The sequence below is a fragment of the Talpa europaea genome (genome assembly GCF_964194135.1).
Source record: "Talpa europaea genome assembly, chromosome: 6".
NCBI lineage: Eukaryota > Metazoa > Chordata > Mammalia > Eulipotyphla > Talpidae > Talpa > Talpa europaea.
The window spans coordinates 17,978,321-17,996,700 of NC_140072.1; the positions used below are offsets into that span (position 1 = coordinate 17,978,321).

The following is an 18,380-nucleotide window of genomic DNA, read 5'->3' on the forward strand; positions in this document are numbered from 1 at the left end:
AACGAAGTCCGCAGAGCGACAGGGCCCGGAGGGTGACGTAGTTCGAACTGCACACTGGGAACTGTAGTTCGGTGGGGGGAAGCGACAGCGCGGCCCCCGCCGCACACGCGCTCTGGGAGCTCAGAGCAACAAAGAGGGCGGCTTGCGCGTGCGCGCCAGGGACCAACTCGGAGGGCGTGCGCGTGCGCGCGCACACGTGACCTCCGCTCTGCGCTACCGGGTGGCTGAAAAGGACGAAGAGAGGGAGGGGCGGCTGCTGCCGACCGCAGGAGGAGGAGGAGACGGGGTTGCGCTCCTGGCCGAGCGGGGAGAGAGGGGCGGGGCCGGGGAGCAGCGCGCGGAGGTGCCGGGCTCCAGCGACCCGCGGGCGTGTGGGGGTCTGTGGCCCCCGGCGTCCCAGTGGCCGCCGCCGTCGCTCGGTCGCCGTCAGCGTGCGGGAGGCGGGTAATGGCGGCGGCCGCGGCGGGCGCTGTGAATGAATTCTCCGGGTGGACGAGGGAAGAAGAAAGGCTCCGGCGGCCCGAGCAGCCCGGCGCCTCCCAGGCCTCCGCCCCCCTGCCTGGCCCCCGGCCGTCCCGCCCCCGGGCCGGCCCCGGCGCCGGCGTCGCCGCCTAAGCGGAACCTGCGCTCCTTCTCCTCCCCGCTGCTGCTCGGCCTCGCGCTGCTGCGGCTGGTCGCGCTGCACCTGGGGCTCCTCTGCGTGTGGCTCTGCCAGCGCCTCTCCCGCGCCCTCATGGCCGCCAAGAGGAGCTCCCGGGCCGCCCCGGCGCCCGCCGCGGCCTCGCCCCCGTCGCCGGTGCCGGGCGGGGAGGCCGAGAGCGTCCGAGCCTTCCACAAACAGGCCTTCGAGTACATCTCCATTGCTCTGCGCATCGATGAGGACGAGAAAGGTACCCGGGGCGCGGGGAGGGGAGGGCGAGGGCGGCGGGGCTGCCGGGGGAGGGCGACCTCTGTGTCGCCAGGATTGATGTGCCCCCCCACCTCCCCCGAGATGGCTTGGCCGAAGTCAGAGCCCCAGCCTCTGCGATTCACGTAAACCATCTCCTTTCAGGGCATCCTGGCTGTTGACCTTGCACAGCCTTCCTTGCACTTTTGCATGCACGACCCAGGTCCCTGTGGGCGCCCAGACGTGCAGGTGACAGTGACAGTTGTCCTGGGGTGACCACACGGAGCCCCGCGAGCACCGTAAACAGCGTGTGGCTTCCTTTGAGCCAGGTTTCCAAAAGGTCTTGATATCGAAGAAGCCGTGCCTTGTTGTATAGGCTTTTAATGAAAGCAGTACTGTAGTGTCAGAAAAGAAAGAACAAATGACTTAATTTTGAAAGGGACAGCTGCATGTGATTGCAGCTGGATTGAGTGATATTTTTAAGTTTCTTGACAACCGTTTTATCGCTAGGACTCCTAAGTATTCTTCAGTAAGGTTTTATTTTAGCACCGCATTTTTGTTTTTGTTCCTGATTTGGACTGAGTTTATTTAAATCAGTTTTAAAAGATAGCCTCTGAAGTGTTACATGAATGAATAGAGTAAATTTGCACATGTTTCTGAATGAAAGCAAGAATTACATACTTAGGATTTCTTTTAAGCTATTACTTTTCAGTTTATGTACCGGAAACCATTCTATTAGCGCTGCATGTTTGTGAACGTATTTAATCCTCAAAATAACCCCAGGAGGGGAAGTTACATTTAGTATCAGCATTTTTTTACAAGTGGACAAACTGAGGATTAAATGATTAAAGCTGGCCATTCCAAACTTACTAATCGCTGGGAACGGGGAATTTATTGGAGATAATGTAGACGGGTTTTTATAACATTTTTAAAAAGTCTGTCCTTTCAACCCTCGAACTAGTATGCCGAGATCTTTTTCTCTAACTGCCACAGACCATTTTTCCGCATCTCAATTAGGTACTAACTCCAATCTCCAATTCACTTGTAGTGTCTCTGTCCACCAACTCCAGAAATTGTTCTAGATCTTCAGTTTTGTTTGAAACCAATTTCTCTTGTGGGGCTTAGGAGAAGGAAATGTGATATAAGCAGAGGAGCTGCTATTCGTGTTTTTTTGTAGTGTAAGGACAGTGGCGGTTAGGGGAGTTCAAAGAAGGAGACAGATTTAATGAAAGAATGCTATGTGTTTGTGGAAGGCAATTTTTTGTTTTCATTTCTTAGGAGCACCCAAGGATCTCTAGAGAAGCTCAGTTTTATTGCAGTATCCTATTACAGTAGGGTCCTGTGAAGCTTCCTAATTTAGGTGTAGAAAGATGTTTTAGACTAGATGAAATATATTTAAAGGTAGATTGATTGTTGTATTTAGGAAGACTAAATGCAAGGAAATTTTAGTTAACACTGGGTGATGGGAGTTGAGAGATAAGAGGAAAGGTCAAGGAAATTCTGCATTAAAAAAGAAAAAGTTCCTAAGGTCTTAGATTTAAAGAGAAATCTGTTTCATGTAAGGTGTAAGTGACAGAAGTAAAATTCACTTGGGTTTCATGCTGGTGATTTATTTTTTAGTATCTTTAAATTCTCTTAAAATATTTTTTGAAGCATGTTTTAAATGAACTGTGTATCACATATTTCACACTTTATCAATAATGTTTCTGCTCACAGTTTTTTGCTTTATATTATAGTTTCTGCAGGGGACATCAGAATAGTTACAATAGGTCTTCAGTTTGGAATTCCACATCTGATGCATCATATGCCAAAATAAAGTAGTTTCAACTGAAACAAATTAGGTATATTCACTTTCATTTAAAAATGAGTAAAAGGGCCTCCCCGGTGGCGCAGCGGTTGAGCGCTGGGTTGCGAAGCTGCCCGCGGCCTCTGTGGCACTGGTTCGATCCCTGGCTGCTCCCCAGCCACCGGAGGAGGGTCCCGCATGGCGCGCAGACCTCTCCTGCCGCCCGCTGCTCCCCTCAGCAGTGTACTTCGGTCCTTCTGCCTGCTCTGCTCCCCGCTCTGGCTCTGGTGAATTCTCTCACCCTCCCGTGCTTCTGACTGTACCCAGTGCATGTATAAACAAAGAAAGAAAGAAAGAAAGAAAACATGCCTCTATAATTTAAAAAAATAAATAAATAAATAAAAAATAAAAATGAGTAAAACTGAGTTTATATTGTCATAGTTCTAGCTTATTTCTCCTTTAGCTTAGTGAAATTTTTAGTACTTTAGCTCTATTCTAGTAGTATGAGAGTTCCCTTTAAATCAATTTGTATCTTCACCATTATTGACAGGACAGAACTTAATTCCAAAAGAATTTCACTCTCCCTTCACCCCACTGCATCAGAATATATATGAACACATAGATATGAATTGGACAGGCAGTCATCAAAGGTTTCCTAACTCTATGGTATACCCTTAAAGGGCTGGTAATGTCATGTACTGCCATTCCCTTAGCAATTTGACTTAGCTTCTGAATGTACTGAAAGCCAATTGATTTCTCAGGTGGAATAGACTCTTTCAGACTGTAGTAGCATTAATTAATGGGAACATTTGGTGCCTTGAAAATGATAGAGACCAAATTAAATCTTATTTTAATAAGGTAATGTGTACATGTGGTTTATATGATAACTTATTATTATGAATTTCTTATGGCATACTCAACTTTGACGCTGAATTTTCATAAACTACATTTGTCTGAAATCAAGAATAGCGAAGCAAATTCTCTTTACCTGTTGTAGGCTATATGAGTTTTTTTTTTTTCTTCATTAGAGCAGGCAAGTATTGGATACTAGTTAATTTGCATAACCCTGAATTCCAGATGTACCTGAGAAAGGCTCACTTTCTAGTGTGATGTATTTAAACAACATTTGTTATGCAGTTAATAAATGTGTATATATTTTCATATATAAGTCCCTCATTTTTTAAAGGAGTTAAACAATTTTATGGATATTTCCTCTAATTGTTGAACGTGTTTGGAAAACTGATAACCTAGCATATTCGTTATGTATATAGAGAAAATGAAACTCAAAAAGCTGAACCAGAGTTTAGGTGAACAGACTCACCTAAATTTACTATCGCTTTTATAGTAAGCAGATTGTTTCGTAATGCCAATACTGGGGTCCTTAGAATAAATACGGGGAGGAAAAGAGGAGGTTGTGATAGTGGATAACCAGAACGTGATCTAACATGTTTTGGATGGCTCCTGCAGGAAGGCAAGCCTGAGATCGCCTGGGTAACACAATGGTGCAACTTCTCTAGGTGTGGTTTGATTGCCTCAGATATGTAGGACTTGACAGTAAAGGTCCAGTATGATGTATGAAAGACAGTGAGCAGATTTCTCAAGTTATTGTAGGTGTAAAGAATCTGGTATCAAGGGCCTTCCCCGGTGGCGCAGCGGTTGAGTGCTGGGTTTGGAAGCTGCCTGCAGCCTCTGTAGTGCCAGTTCAATCCCCGGCCCCCAGGTGAGGGTCCCACGTGACGCGCAGACCTCTCCTGCCGCCCACTACTCCCCTCAGCAGTGTATTTCATCAGTCTGTCTGTTCTGCTCTCCGCTCTGGCTCTGGTGAATTCTCTCACCCTCCTGCGCTTCTGACTGTACCCCAGCGCTTGTATGGATGAATAAATAAATCTTTAAAAAAAAAAAAAAAAAGAATCAGGCATCAAGGACAGAAGTGTCAATAAAATCCTTACCTATCCTTAATCGGTTTATAGTTAAAGCACTAATTTAAAAAATTAATTGCCGTGTAATTTTGTAATTTCATATAATCCAAACTTGCATTTTATTTAAAACATGCAGACAAGGGCCTCCCTGGTGGCGCAGCGGTTGAGCGCTGGGTTGCGAGCTGCCCGCAGCCTCTGCAGCGCCGGTTCAATCCCCGGCTGCTCCCCGGCCACCGGAGGAGGGTCCCACATGGCGCACAGACCTCTCCTGCCGCCCCCTGCTGCCCTCAGCAGTGCACTTCGGTCCTTCTGCCTGCTCTGCTCCCTGCTCTGGCCCTGGTGAATTCTCTCACCCTCCCACACTTCTGACTGTACCCAGTGCTTGTATAAATAAATAAATAAATAAATCTTAAAAAAAAATGCAGACAAAATACTTGCCTAGCCCTGTTTATTTTCACAAAGAACACCAAGACTAGCTGATAGTATGAGGCCAACTCCTGGATGTCAGGGGCTACTTTTCTCTTTCTCAGCTTTGAGGGTCTAATTTTATTCTATTTAAGCTGCAGTGCCTTTCTTTAAGTTGACATTTGAATTTTGACTATATAGGATCTTGGGTAAGTTACTTAATGCATCGATATAATTGTAAAATGTTTATTGCCTGAACATTTGTAGGTCCTCAGAAAATGGCAACTATTATTCATGCAATTTATTTATTTATTTTTCAAGAGGCATGCATTATTTATTTATTTGTTTGTTTGTTTGTTTATACATGCACTGGGTACAGTCAGAAGTGTGGGAGGGTGAGAGAATTCACCAGGGCCAGAGCAGGGAGCAGAGCAGGCAAAAGGATCGAAGTACACTGCTGAGGGGAGCAGCGGGTGGCAGGAGAGGTCTGCGCGCCAAGCGGGACCCTCCTCCGGTGGCTGGGGAGCAGCCAGGGATCGAACCAGTGCCACAGAGGCCGCGGGCAGCTTCGCAACCCAGCACTCAACCACTGCACCACCGGGGAGGTCCAAATGGCAACTATTATTAATTCAAAAGTATTTAAAGATTATAACTGCTAGAAGTTATGTTAGAACATGTTAAACCTTGATACCTAGTTTCTATTGCCCTTTAGAGGACCCAGCAACAGTCTAAATGAGATTTGAGGAAGAATTATTTAAAGAGTGATATAAACATGCTTTTGCTAATTGTGACCCTGAGTGCATTTTACTTTTAAAAGATTTATTTATTGGGCCTCCCCGGTGGCGCAGCGGTTGAGCGCTGGGTTGCGAAGCTGCCTGCAGCCTCTGCAGCCGGTTCGATCCCCGGCTGCTCCCTGGCCACCGGAGGAGTGTCCCACATGGCGTGCAGACCTCTCCTGCCGCCCACTGCTCCCCTCAGCAGTGTAATTCGGTCCTTCTGCCTGCTCTGCTCCCCGCTCTGGCTCTGGTGAATTCTCTCACCCTCCCGCGCTTCTGACTGTACCCAGTGCATGTATAAAAACCAAACAAACAAGTAATAAATAAATAAATAAGACGTGCCTCTAGAAAATTAAAAAAATAATAATAAAAAAATAAAAAGATTTATTTATTTATGCATGCAAGAACTGGGGTACAGGCCAGAGATGCAAGGGGGTGAGAGGATTCACTAGAGACAGGGTGGGGAGCAGAACAGGCAGACTGGCTGAAATACACTGCTGAGGGGAGCAATGGGTGAGACAGATGTCTGCTGCACCATGTGGGTTGCTCCCTGGCTGGCTAGGGATCGAACTCCTGCTGAAGAGGCTGCGGATTGCTTCATAATGCGGTGTTTTAACCTTTGCGGCACCAGGGAGGCCCCTGAGTGCATTTTAAAAAAGGGGGACTACCCTGGTGGCACAAGGAGTTAGGTTTCAGCACTACGAAGCTATCAGCAGCCACTGCAACATTTTGATCCCTGGCCAGGGAGCTGACCCACATGGCACAGCAGATCTTTCCAGTCTCACCAGCTGCTCCCTTCAGCGGTATATTTCAGTCAATCTGCCTGTTCTGTTCCCCACTCTGTCTCTGGTGTGAATCCTCTCACCCCCTGCACCTCTGGCTTACACCCCAGTCTTGTATGCATAAATAAATAAATCTTAAAAAAAAAAGTCTCCCCCTAACTTAATACCTTAGTTTTTTATTACAAAAGAGATAAAATGAAATTTTTGTGTTCATTTTTGATCATAATGTAAGTTCTTGGTAATTTGGAAAAATACAGAAAATGCACAGAAGAAAATTAAAATTACTTAGTATTCAGAGTAAATACAAAAGATTTTAAAGACGAGAAATTAATTGACATTCTGAAAGTTTAAAGAAAATTTCAAAAACTGAAATGATTTTTTTTAAAGATTTATTTATGCTTAGAAGAATTGGGGTGTAGGCCAGAGGTGACGGTTGTGAGAGGATTCACCAGAGATAAAGTGGGGAGCAGAACAGGCACATCTACTTAACTACATTGCTAATGAGAGCAGGCAGCAAGACAGGAGAAGTCTGCTGCACTATATGTGGGTTAGCTCCCTGGCCAGGATTGAACTCAGGCTGCAGCGATGATAGTGTGATAGCACTGAGACTTAACCCCTATGCCACCAGGAAGCCCCCTGAAATGATTTTTTTTTTTAAGATTTTTTGACTTATTTATGCATACAGGAGCACTGGGGTGTAGGCCAGAGGTGTGTGTGGTGGGAAGAGTTTGAGAAGCTTCACCGGAGACAGAGTGGGAGCAGAACAGGCAGATTGACTGAAATACACTGCGCAGGGGAGCAGCAGGCAAGACAGGCGAGGTCTGCTGTGCCATGTTGGTTAGCTGCCTGGCCAGGGATCGAACTCATGCTGCAGTGGCTGTGGGTAGATTCGTAGCGCTGAGACTTAACCCCTTACACCACTATGGAGGCCCTGGTTTATTAAGAATACAGATTACAATCTGCTATAATTTTTTAAAAAATATTTGTTATTTCCTGGCAAGTTGCTAGCAGGAAATTGCATAGGAAAATGGGATATATTTGTTATTTGAAATTGCTTGTAGATGGATTTTTTTTCAAGATTGATTGATTGATTGATGTAAGCACTGGGTACAGTCAGAAGTGCTGGAGGGTGAAAGAATTCACCAGAGCCAGAGCGGGGAGCAGAATAGACAGACTGATGAAATACACTGCTGAGGGGAGAAGCTGGCGTGGCGGGAGAGGTCTGTCTGCATGCCATGTGGGACCCTTGTCGGTGGCCAGGGATCGAACTGGCGCTGCAGAGGCTGTGGGCAGCTTTGCAACCCAGCGCTCAACTGCTGCGCCACTGGGGAGGCCCTGTAGATGGATTCTTAAGAAAAATTAAATATATAAGTAAAAGCAGTGTGCTTTATATAACTTAAATGGACAAATGTCAGGAACTGATGCATATAGTTTAGAATATTTAAATTAATCAACCAAATTAGTCAAAACAAATGTACTAAGTGTAGTAAAGATAATGAAAATAATGTCTTTATTATTTAAAGTTTTGTCAGATACACTATTTCATTTGATTTTTGCCACACTTGGGTAAAGGAAAGTCTGATTTTTAGGTAAGGACACTGACAGAGAAATTAACTAACTTTACTAAGTTATAACAGCTGTTAAATGTTGGGAAAAAAGATTTAAATCTGTCTTCTCATTCACATACTTGCAAACACATTTTCTCTTTCTGCCTCAAATTACTCTTGTTTTGACCCTTCTCACAGCAATCTGGATACCACTAATGTATGAATGAAAAGGTGGAGTTGATAATTGGCTAGTCAGCTATACTGATCTCTATTTAAAGGTGGATATCATCAATACTTCTGTTGCTTATATAATAGAATACTTCTGTTGCTTATATATCATCAATGCTTCCGTTGCTTATATAATACCACCAAATTAAAATGATACAGAGATACAGAAAGTGAAAATCCTTGGTAATCTTGCCCTTTAGAAGATAATTATTATGATTCTTCAACCTTTTCTTATATAAATAAATATCATTAGAGGCAAAAAAAAAAATCTGGTATATGTGAACTGATCTGTAGTCTTTTTCCCTTAGTATATTGGGACTCTCTTTTTATTAAAATATATTTGCTCTTTCTTGATCTGTCAGTACAATTTTATTAAAATATACATAAAATGCACTATTAGTCTATTGCTCAATGGATTTTTAAAACTGAGTATAGCAGTTTGAAACCCCACCCAGGTCAGGAAATAGAATATTGCTCTAGAAGTCTGCCTTTCTCAGTTCCTTCCACTACCTTTCCCTTTTCTTTGCAAAGGTGTCTATACAGCCTAACTTCTGACTCTGTAGATCGATTTTGTCTTATCTTGAGCCTTATAAATGACATTATACAGTATGTTTTCTTTTGTGTGTGGTTTCTTCTGCTCAACGTATTTGTCAGATTAATCCATGATGTTGCCTGTGGTAGCAGTTTGTTCATTTTCATTGCTGAATACCATGGGTCATCAAACTGCCAGTAAGTCTGTTTAGTAACTTTTTGTTTACGTGTAAAACAGAGATAACATAATATTTGCCATTTTAATCTCTTACAGTGTGTAATTCAGTATCATTAAAGACATTGCATTGTGGTGTGCAGCTATCACCACTATCCATTTCTAAGACTTCACCATCCCAGAAACTTTATATCCAATAAGTGGTAATTCCTATTTCCCACTCTCCAGTGTCCTTTTTCCCAGGCCATGAATAACTCATGTTTCACTATTTTGTCTTTATGAGTTTGCTTGTTTTAGTTACCTCATTTGGGTGGAATGATAAAATATATGCACTTTCGTGTTTGACTTATTTCACTTAGGATAATGTTTCAGGGTTCATTAGCCATATTGTAGTATGTATCAGATTTCATTCCTTTTTAATGCTGAGTAATATTCCATTGTTTGTGTATTACACAATTTGTTTAGCCATTGATCTGTTGATAGACATTGGGGTTGTTTTCATCTATTGTAAATGATGCTGCGGTAAACATTGATATACAAGTATTTGTTTGATCCTTGTTTACAGTACTTTTGAGTACATACTGAGGACTAGAATTGTAGGATCATATGGTAATTCTATATTTAATATTTTGAGGAGTTGCCAAACTGTTTTCCATACAACAGTGGATAAGAGTTTCCAATTTCTCCATGTTTTTAAAAAGGTTTATTTGTGCATGGAAGAACTGGGGTGTAGGCCAGAGGTGTGGGAGGTGAGGGGACTCACCAGGGAGAGTGGGGAGCAGAACAGGTGGATCTACTGAAATACACTGCTAAGGGGAGCAGTAGGTGAGACAGGAGGGGTCTGCTGCGCCATATATGGGTTAACTCCCTGTCTGGGGATATCTAACTCAGGCCACAGCAGTGATAGTGCGATAGTGCTGAAACTTAACTCCTACACCACCAGGTAGGCCCCAATTTCTTCACATTTGTTATTTTCAGGCTCTGTTCACATCCTAAAGGATGTGAAGTGATTGTCATGATGGCTTGATTTGCATTTTCTTGATGATTTATCCTTGAGCATATTTTCACATGTTTTTGGCTATTGGCATATCTTTGGAAAAATGTCATTTCAGGTTTTTGCTAGATTTTGTATTGGGATTTTTTTGTTTGTTTGTTTGTTTTTTAATTTATACAAGAGCTGGGGTACAGGCCAGAGGCACGGGAGGGTGAGAGGATTCACCAGAGACAGAATGGGGAGCAGACCAGGAGGACTGACTGAAATACACTGCTGAGGGGAGCAGCGGGCAAGACAGGAGAGGTCTGCTTCACCATGTGGGTTGCTCTCTGGCCGGCCAGGGATCGAACTCGTGCTGCAGAGGCTGTGGATTGCTTCATTGTGCTGTGCTCAACCCCTTGCACCACCAGGGAGGCCTCCAACCCTCTTTTTTTTTTTTTTTAAGATTTATTTATTTATTATTTATACAAGCACTGGGTAGAGTCAGAAGTGTGGGAGGGTGAGAGAATTCACCAGAGCCAGAGCGGGGAGCAGAGCAGGCAGAAGGACTGAAGTACACTGCTGAGTGGAGCAGCGGGCGGCAGGAGAGGTCTGCGTGCCATGTGGGACCCTCCTCCAGTGGCTGGGGAGCAGCCGGGGATCGAACAGGCATTGCAGAGGCTGTGGGCAGCTTCACAACCCAGCGCTCAACCGCTGCACCACCGGGGAGGCCCTCCAACTCTCTTTTTAATGCATCTTATTAATAGCATGCTTGGGAAATGTTCGATGTGTTCTTCATACTCATATAAAAATAACTTTCTATTTTAAAGCAGGACAAAAAGAGCAAGCTGTGGAATGGTATAAGAAAGGTATTGAAGAACTAGAAAAAGGAATAGCTGTCATAGTTACAGGACAAGGTAAAGTTATATTTACTTTTGCTTCCTAGTCATCTCAGATTATATTCACTTGATTGCTTGATTTCAGATCCATTTATCTTAATTTAAGTATTTATAGGGCCTCCCCTGGTGGCACAGCGGTCGAGCGCTGGGCTGCAAGGCTGCCCGCAGCCTCTGCAGCACCGGTTCATTCCTCGGCCGCCGGTGAGGGTCCCAGAAAAAAAAATATATATATAGGTATTTATAGGCTTTTAAATATTATCAATTTTTGTAGACATTGTATAGTTAATTCTTTATTATCTGTGCTAAAATTGAAGTTATAATCAGTTGTACACAAACTTGATTACTGTAAGAATCAGTATCACAGTAATCAGTATATTACTTGTTTCCTCCTTGAACCTACTGTTGGTGATGTTTAAGCCATAATTTTGAAATCTGGTTCTTTCCTCATTGTCAGGGAGGTCAAGGAGTGGTTAATCCATAGACTCCCCTTTGTACTTTTGAGTAATACTTGACTACATGTTAGAATATGAACCATGAATATGTCACTTTGTTTGACTCTTAGCTTTTTGAAACCAAAGCAGTTCTCATATTTACTTTTCTGTCACCTCAGATTAAAAATTGGAGTCTTATATTATTTTTAAATCTATAGATAGCGTTTATTGTATACTTCTTAAGTGCCCAGTCATCAATGTAAGTGCTTCAGACATAGTAACTCTTATATTTTTCATCACAGTCTCACGCTCTGAGGCTGTGCTGCTGTTATACTTATTTTTTAGGTGAATAATTACAACGAAGTTAAATAACTTCACTAAAGTCTCATAGCTAGCATGTGGTAGGGTTAGGCTATGAACCCAAGTAATCTGACCTCAGAACCTGATTTCTTAAATGCTATGTTATGAATATTGTGTAGTACATTAGTAACACTGTTTATAATTGTTTATCATAGCTAAAGTAAATTCAGAAGGAAAAAATATAATAGTAAGCTCAGTATCTTAGCCTTATAGATGTTTGCTGGCTGACTCATCTGATAATTAGCTAATCTCTGATAATCAGTGTGCCCAATATTTACCATGCTGTTTTCTTCCCCTCCCCACCTCCTTTTATCTTTGACTACTTCTCTCCCTCCTGGTCTCTACATGAAAGTGAGCAGAATAGAACACATGAATGGGATGATTGGACCTTGGAGACTTTGATGAGTTCATGAGCATGACATAAATTTGTGCAAAATATGTTTGCCGTTCTTTTCAATTATATAGAAAAGTTAGAAGAAAATGAGTTGGTAATAATAAAAATAGTATTTCATTGAATCAAAAATGCCTTTGACCCCTAAATTATATACAGTGTTGTTAGCCAGTATTATCTCAGTTAAAATAAATATCTTTTATTGTACTGCCGATGGGAAAAACGACGACTCGGTTAATCTGTGACACATTCTGTTCTTATTACTTAAATTTTGAATTTTAATTTATTACTTAAATTTTGAATATGCTGCCTTACTCTTATTTGTACATTGCTCTAACAGCAATATTAATATCTGTGACCAAAATTTTATATCTCAGGCAAAGACAAACTATGTTATGAATGCAGCCTGATTGATAACATTAGTTAGTTGGCAACAGTTGTAAAACACCTCTCAATATCTAAGATTTTAAAATGTTGGAGAAGAAATGTGTCTGAAATAGATCATGAAATATACATGAAGTCATTATAAGTAACTATAATTGATTTATTTTAGGTATTCAAAAATAATGTTTTCAAAATTTCTTTATAAGACTTTGATTCCCATGAGATTAGTTTGGCTGATATTTTATCTATATACAGTACTTGTAGAAAACATAGATGTTTTAATTCTTTATTTTCTGCTTTTTTTCTTTCAGGTGAACAGTGTGAAAGAGCTAGACGCCTTCAAGCTAAAATGATGACTAACTTGATTATGGCCAAGGATCGTTTACAACTTCTAGGTATCAATTAATGAGTTGGATAGTTGGAATGATATGTATTTGGAAAATGTATTCAATTAAACTTTAAATGTAAGCTAGAAATAGATGAATGATCTTGAAAATGTGACCTAGCCTTTTATTTATTCATTTATTTTTAAAAGATTTCTTTGTTGATGCAAACAAGAGCTGGGGTAGAGGCCAGAGGTGCAGGGGGATGAGAGGATTCACCAGAGACAGAATGGGGAGCAGACCAGGAGGACTGACTGAAATACACTGCTGAGGGGAGCAGCGGGCGACACAGGAGAGGTCTGCTGCGCCATGTGGGTAGCTCCCTGGCAGGCCGGGCATCGGACTCATGCTACAGAGGCTGCAGATAGCTTCATAGTGCTGTGTTAAACCCCTTGTGCCACCGGGGAGGCCCACTTTGAAATCTTTTTAACTGCTCACCATTTCACAGGTGGTAAAATCTCTGATCTTCATGGTGGTCTATCAGGCTCTCCCTGTTGTGACAGCTGTCCCTCCCTCCCCCACTTACTAGTTCTCTGACTTCACCTCTACCATTAATGTATTTGCTGGGGCACACTGGCCCCTTTGCTGCTTGTCAAACATATCAGATGTGTCTTTTATGGCCTTGCATTGACTCTTCTCTCTCAATCATATTTCTCCCAGATACCATACTATATGGCCAACTCATGTCAACATCTCAAAGAAACATAACCTGACTATTCTATTCAAAACTAAAATCACCGGGTCCTCCCTGGTGACGCAGGGGGTTAAGTCTCACCACTATGAGTCTATTGGCAGGTTGTCTCAGCACTGTGATTCTATTGGCTGCCACTGCAACATGAGTTTGATCCCTGGCCAGGGAGCTAACCCATGTGGCACATCAGACCTCTCCTGTCTTGCCCACTGCTCCCCTCAGCAGTATATTTCAGTCAACCTGCCTGTTCTGCTCCTCATTCTGTCTCTGGTGAATCTTCTCACCACCCCCTCACCCTGCACCTCTGGCCTGCACCCTAGCTCTTGTATGCATAAATAAATAAATCTTAAAAAAAAAAAAAAACACTAAAATCCCCAACTATCTTTTGTTTACTGCTAATCCTTTTTATATATATATATATATTTATTTATTTTATTTATACAAGAGCCAGGGTACAGGCCAGAAGCACAGGAGGGTGCAAAGATTCACCAGAGACAGAGCGGGGAACAGAACAGGCAGACTGACGAAATACACTGCTGAGGGGAGCAGCGGGCGAGACAGGCAAGGTCTGCTCACCTTGTGGGTTGCTCCAAGGCCGCCAGGGATCAAACCGGCACTGAAGAGGCTGCAGACAGCTTCACAGCGCTGAGCTCAACCGTCTGCGCCACCAGGGAGGCCCGTGTTTACTGCTAATTCTTTGTGTTTTACTCCCCCCCCCAACACCTTCTAACACACAACCTAACTTATTAATTATGTTTATTACCTGCTGTCTTCCCCTGCTGGACTATAAGCTCTATGAAGGAGAGATTCTTATCTATATCCTAAGTGCCTAGAACAGTACTCAATTGAGTTTACTTTCTTTAAGAAAAATGCATTGGAACACTTCAGCAATATACTGCTACTGTGTATGTGTTTCCATACATAAAAATTTGCACCTTACACACTTAGAAACAAGTTCTATGACTTTTTCTTCCTGGTTATTATTAAAACTAAGGATTTAATTTGTTTATTTTTATTAGGTAATAAATGTTTATGTGAATTTTTTTATTTCATTGAAGAAAATGTTAAATGATAAAGAAGACATATGCAAATTATTGTTTTTTCTAATTTATATCTTTTGCCTAGACAAATGGTTTCTTTCCCAGTATGGTGATTTTAAAAGTATAATCATTGAGAAAAATCAGATGACCTACCTGTTAACTAACAAAGCAGAAAAAAGCTCCAAGGTATATTGTATCAGCCAGTTCTAGGATACAAAAGCTGTGCAGTACTTTGTGCTTTGTGCAGAAAGTGTCACTGCTATTTAACCTGTCCCAAAGGTGTGTGTTGTTGTACCATAAACCAAGCACGGCGCCTGCTTGTCTGACCTTAGAAATGAAAGTTTAAGAAAGTTAGAATAAATATACGTGCTGCATTTTTGGCCATATTCACTTATTACCTTGCATTTCTCCTTGTACAGAAGAAAAGAATCTATTGTGACAACTTGGACAATTTTAGCAAAATAAATATGGTAAAAATTGACCCCCTGTTATGAATGAGGCACAGAGTAGGTATTTTATGTACATGAATTTATTTAATTCTTGAGATGCTCAGAAAACTGAAACTAAAGCAAGTTCATACTAATAACTGGTTGAGCGGGTGTTTGTCAGCCAGCAATATGGATTGATCTGAAAGAGGGAAAGAGAGAGCAGTCATTTTGTAGAATGGCCAGGAAGCTTAAACTGTTGCCCTTTTGGGCTTCAGGTGCTAATTGTAGAGACCCAGATCTTGGAAGAATTTGTTGTTAGTTATAGGAAGTAGAAATGGGGTTGAATTAATCCATTTAAACTTTTAATTGGTTATTTTCAAAAAATAGGTAATATAAGCACATGCCACAAAATTAAAAAAATTTTAAGTATGAAAAGCATCCATCCTATATACTATACCCCAGCCACTCATTTCTCCTCCCCAGAGGCAGCTGCTATTATCAATTTCTCTGGGTCCTTTTTAGGGATAATCTTCACGTATACAAGTATGTACAAGAGTATGTTTATTTTTGGGGGAGGACCTTTATCTTCCCCACAATAATTTCTTAGACTCCTTTGTCCCTTTCTCCCACCCCTTCCCACTTAACCTCAGAACCTCCTATGTATGTACTTAAACACGTTAGGGTATTGTACTCATAGTTCTGCAGATAGATAATTCTGTCTGCTTTATTGCCCTTATTTATTTTTTTAAAGGTTAGTCTTATTTATGCATACAAGAGTTGGGGTGTAGGCCAGAGGTGTGAGGGGTGGGGTGGAGGTGAGAGGCTTCACCAGAGACAGAGTGGAGAGCAGAACAGGTAGACTGCTGAGGGGAGCAGTAAGCAAGATAGGAAAGGTCTGCTGCACCATATGGGTTAGCTCCCTGGCCAGGGATTGAACTCATGAGGTAGTGGCTGCCAATAGCTTTATAGTGCTGAGACTTAACCCCTTGTGCCACCAAGGAGGCCATATTGCCTTTATTTTTTGCCTAATAGATGTTGTATCTAATTATGACATTTCTTAGACACAACTCATGGTTTTCTTTATGTCCTTTTAAACACTCTTCTACTTTCCTGAAATACCTTTCATCTTTTTAAATCTTGAGTCTACTTACTCTGTAAAGCCCTTTTTTTTTAAAGATTTATTTATTTATTTATACAAGCACTGGGTACAGTCAGAAGCGCGGAAGGGTGAGAGAATTCACCAGAGCCAGAGTGGGGAACAGAACAGACAGACTGATGAAATACGCTGCTGAGGGGAGCAGCGGGCGGCAGGAGAGGTCTGCATGCCATGTGGGACCCTCACCGGCTGCTGGGGATCGAACCGGTGCTGCAGAGGCTGTGGGCAGCTTCGCAGCCCAGCGCTCAACCGCTGCACCACCAGGGGTGGCCCCTGTAAAGCCCTTTAGTATTTTCTTTCTTTTGTGCTGTAAAATCATTTTTATAAAAAAGATTTATAGGTGGCCAGCTACATTGAGTATCTAGGTAATTGAGACCATACTCATTTTTAAAATCTTCATGCTGTTTTTCCTACACAATGTTTTGTACATATTTGATACTCCGAAATTATCTGCTAGTGATAATAGTGATAAGGAACTGCCTCAGGTTACCAAGGCATATTTTGAACATAGCCATTCGCTTGTTAATTTCTTTTTTTTTTTAAGATTTATTTTATTTTATTTATGCATACAAGAACTGGGGTGTAGACCATAGGTGCAAAGTGTGGGGGGAGTTTTGAGAGAATTCACCAGAGAGAGTGAGAAGGAGAACAGACAGATCTACTGAAATACACTGCTGAGGGAAGCAGTGAGCCACAGGAGAGGTCTGCTGTGCCATGTGGGTTATCTCCCTGGCCACAGATCGAACTTGGTGCAGTGGCTGGCAATAGCTTGATAGTGCTGAGACTTAAACCCTTGCGCCACCAGGGAGGCACTCACTTGTTAATTTCTGTTGCTATTCTAATGTCTGAGATTTTACTAACTAAATTTTGCAGAATTTATATAAAAGCAAAAACCCTTCTCTTATAACAACTTATAACACCTTGATTGATTTTTCATTTTCACAAACACCTTTTGTTACATATTATGTGGGTTTTTTTTTTTTGTTTGTTTATTTTGTTCTCTTTTTACTTCCCTCTGTTGCATAGAGAAGCTGCAACCAGTTTTGCAATTCTCCAAGTCACAAATGGATGTCTATAATGACAGTACTAACCTGACATGCCGCAATGGACATCTCCAGTCAGGTGGGTTTAGGTGTACTAACATGTAAAATAATAAAATTTGCATGTAAGGTAGAATGCTGTTTAACCTGAGAGAGTGGACTTGATTTCATAATGATAGATTTAATTGTTTTTTGTTTTCAAAGGGCTATGTTGAAAATACATATCCTTATCATTCATGGTGTACAGACATGTAACAGATAAAATACAGCTATTCCTCACATGTTTTATTTGCATGTTTTGCAACTTCCAATTCCAAGATTATAAAAACAGTTCTTAAATTACTAAAATATTCTTTTCTTTATATGATATTTTCAGTGTTTGTATATTTTTATGGATAACAAGTTTTATGTAATGTTTAAGACAGAAATTTAAATTTTTCTTTGTTATATATCAATTTTCATTGCATATCAATTTTCATTTATACTACGCACAAATGTTTTATCATAGTACTTATTAGAAAAAATTTGAAGGTGAGTTCACATAAGAAGAAATATCAGAATACTAGTATTTACTCTGCGTGAAATTTGTTATCCTTGAACTTTTGGATATATGTTTTTTGTTTGGTTTGGTTCTCCAACATTTTGGCTCACTTTAAAAATCAGTGACATTTTTAGCATTAATTTTATGTTCAAGGCTTAAAAGGTTTTTTTTTTTTAAGATTTATTGTCATTTTTATGCATACAAGAACTGGGGTGCAGGCCAGAGATGTGGGGGTGGGGTGGGGAATGGATTCATCAGAGACAGAGTAGGAAGCAGGACAGGTGGATCTACTGAAATACATTGCTGAGGGGAGGCATGGGTAAGACAGAAGGTCTGCTCTAGGTGGGTTAGCTCCCTGCCTGGGGATTGAACTCTGGCCAGGTCTCCATGGCTGATGATAGCTTGATAGCACTGAGACTTTAACCCCTGCACCACCAGGGAGGCCCCAAGGCTTAAAGTTTATTAAAACATTGCTTTGTTCAAATTGTTGCTGAAAGATCTTATTGTAGGTTGTAAGAAAACTGTCATCTGTATTCTAATATAATATAAACTTACATTTTAATAGTGAAGAGATAAAAGTTGGATTTCTGTGAACAGAAATGGCATCAACTCTTTCCCTTATGGTTTT

The 18,380-nt window shown here is 41.6% G+C and overlaps 1 protein-coding gene across 5 annotated transcripts in view; it reads left to right on the forward strand.

Moving 5' to 3' along the window:
* Positions 1–475: 475 nt before the first annotated feature.
* SPAST (spastin) overlaps positions 476–18,380 on the forward strand; it is a gene marked incomplete at its 5' end in the record, with an annotated part of 39,991 nt that continues 22,086 nt past the window's right edge. For 2 of the 5 annotated variants that reach the window (XM_084235838.1, XM_084235840.1), the window contains 3 exons: positions 476–890; positions 10,839–10,925; positions 12,785–12,868. In XM_084235838.1, the coding sequence (XP_084091964.1) occupies positions 476–890; positions 10,839–10,925; positions 12,785–12,868 (586 nt within the window). Of the gene's footprint in view, positions 891–10,838; positions 10,926–12,784; positions 12,869–17,197; positions 17,294–18,380 lie in introns of all 5 variants that reach the window. The other 3 variants (XM_084235836.1, XM_084235837.1, XM_084235839.1) reach the window with 3 other exon arrangements.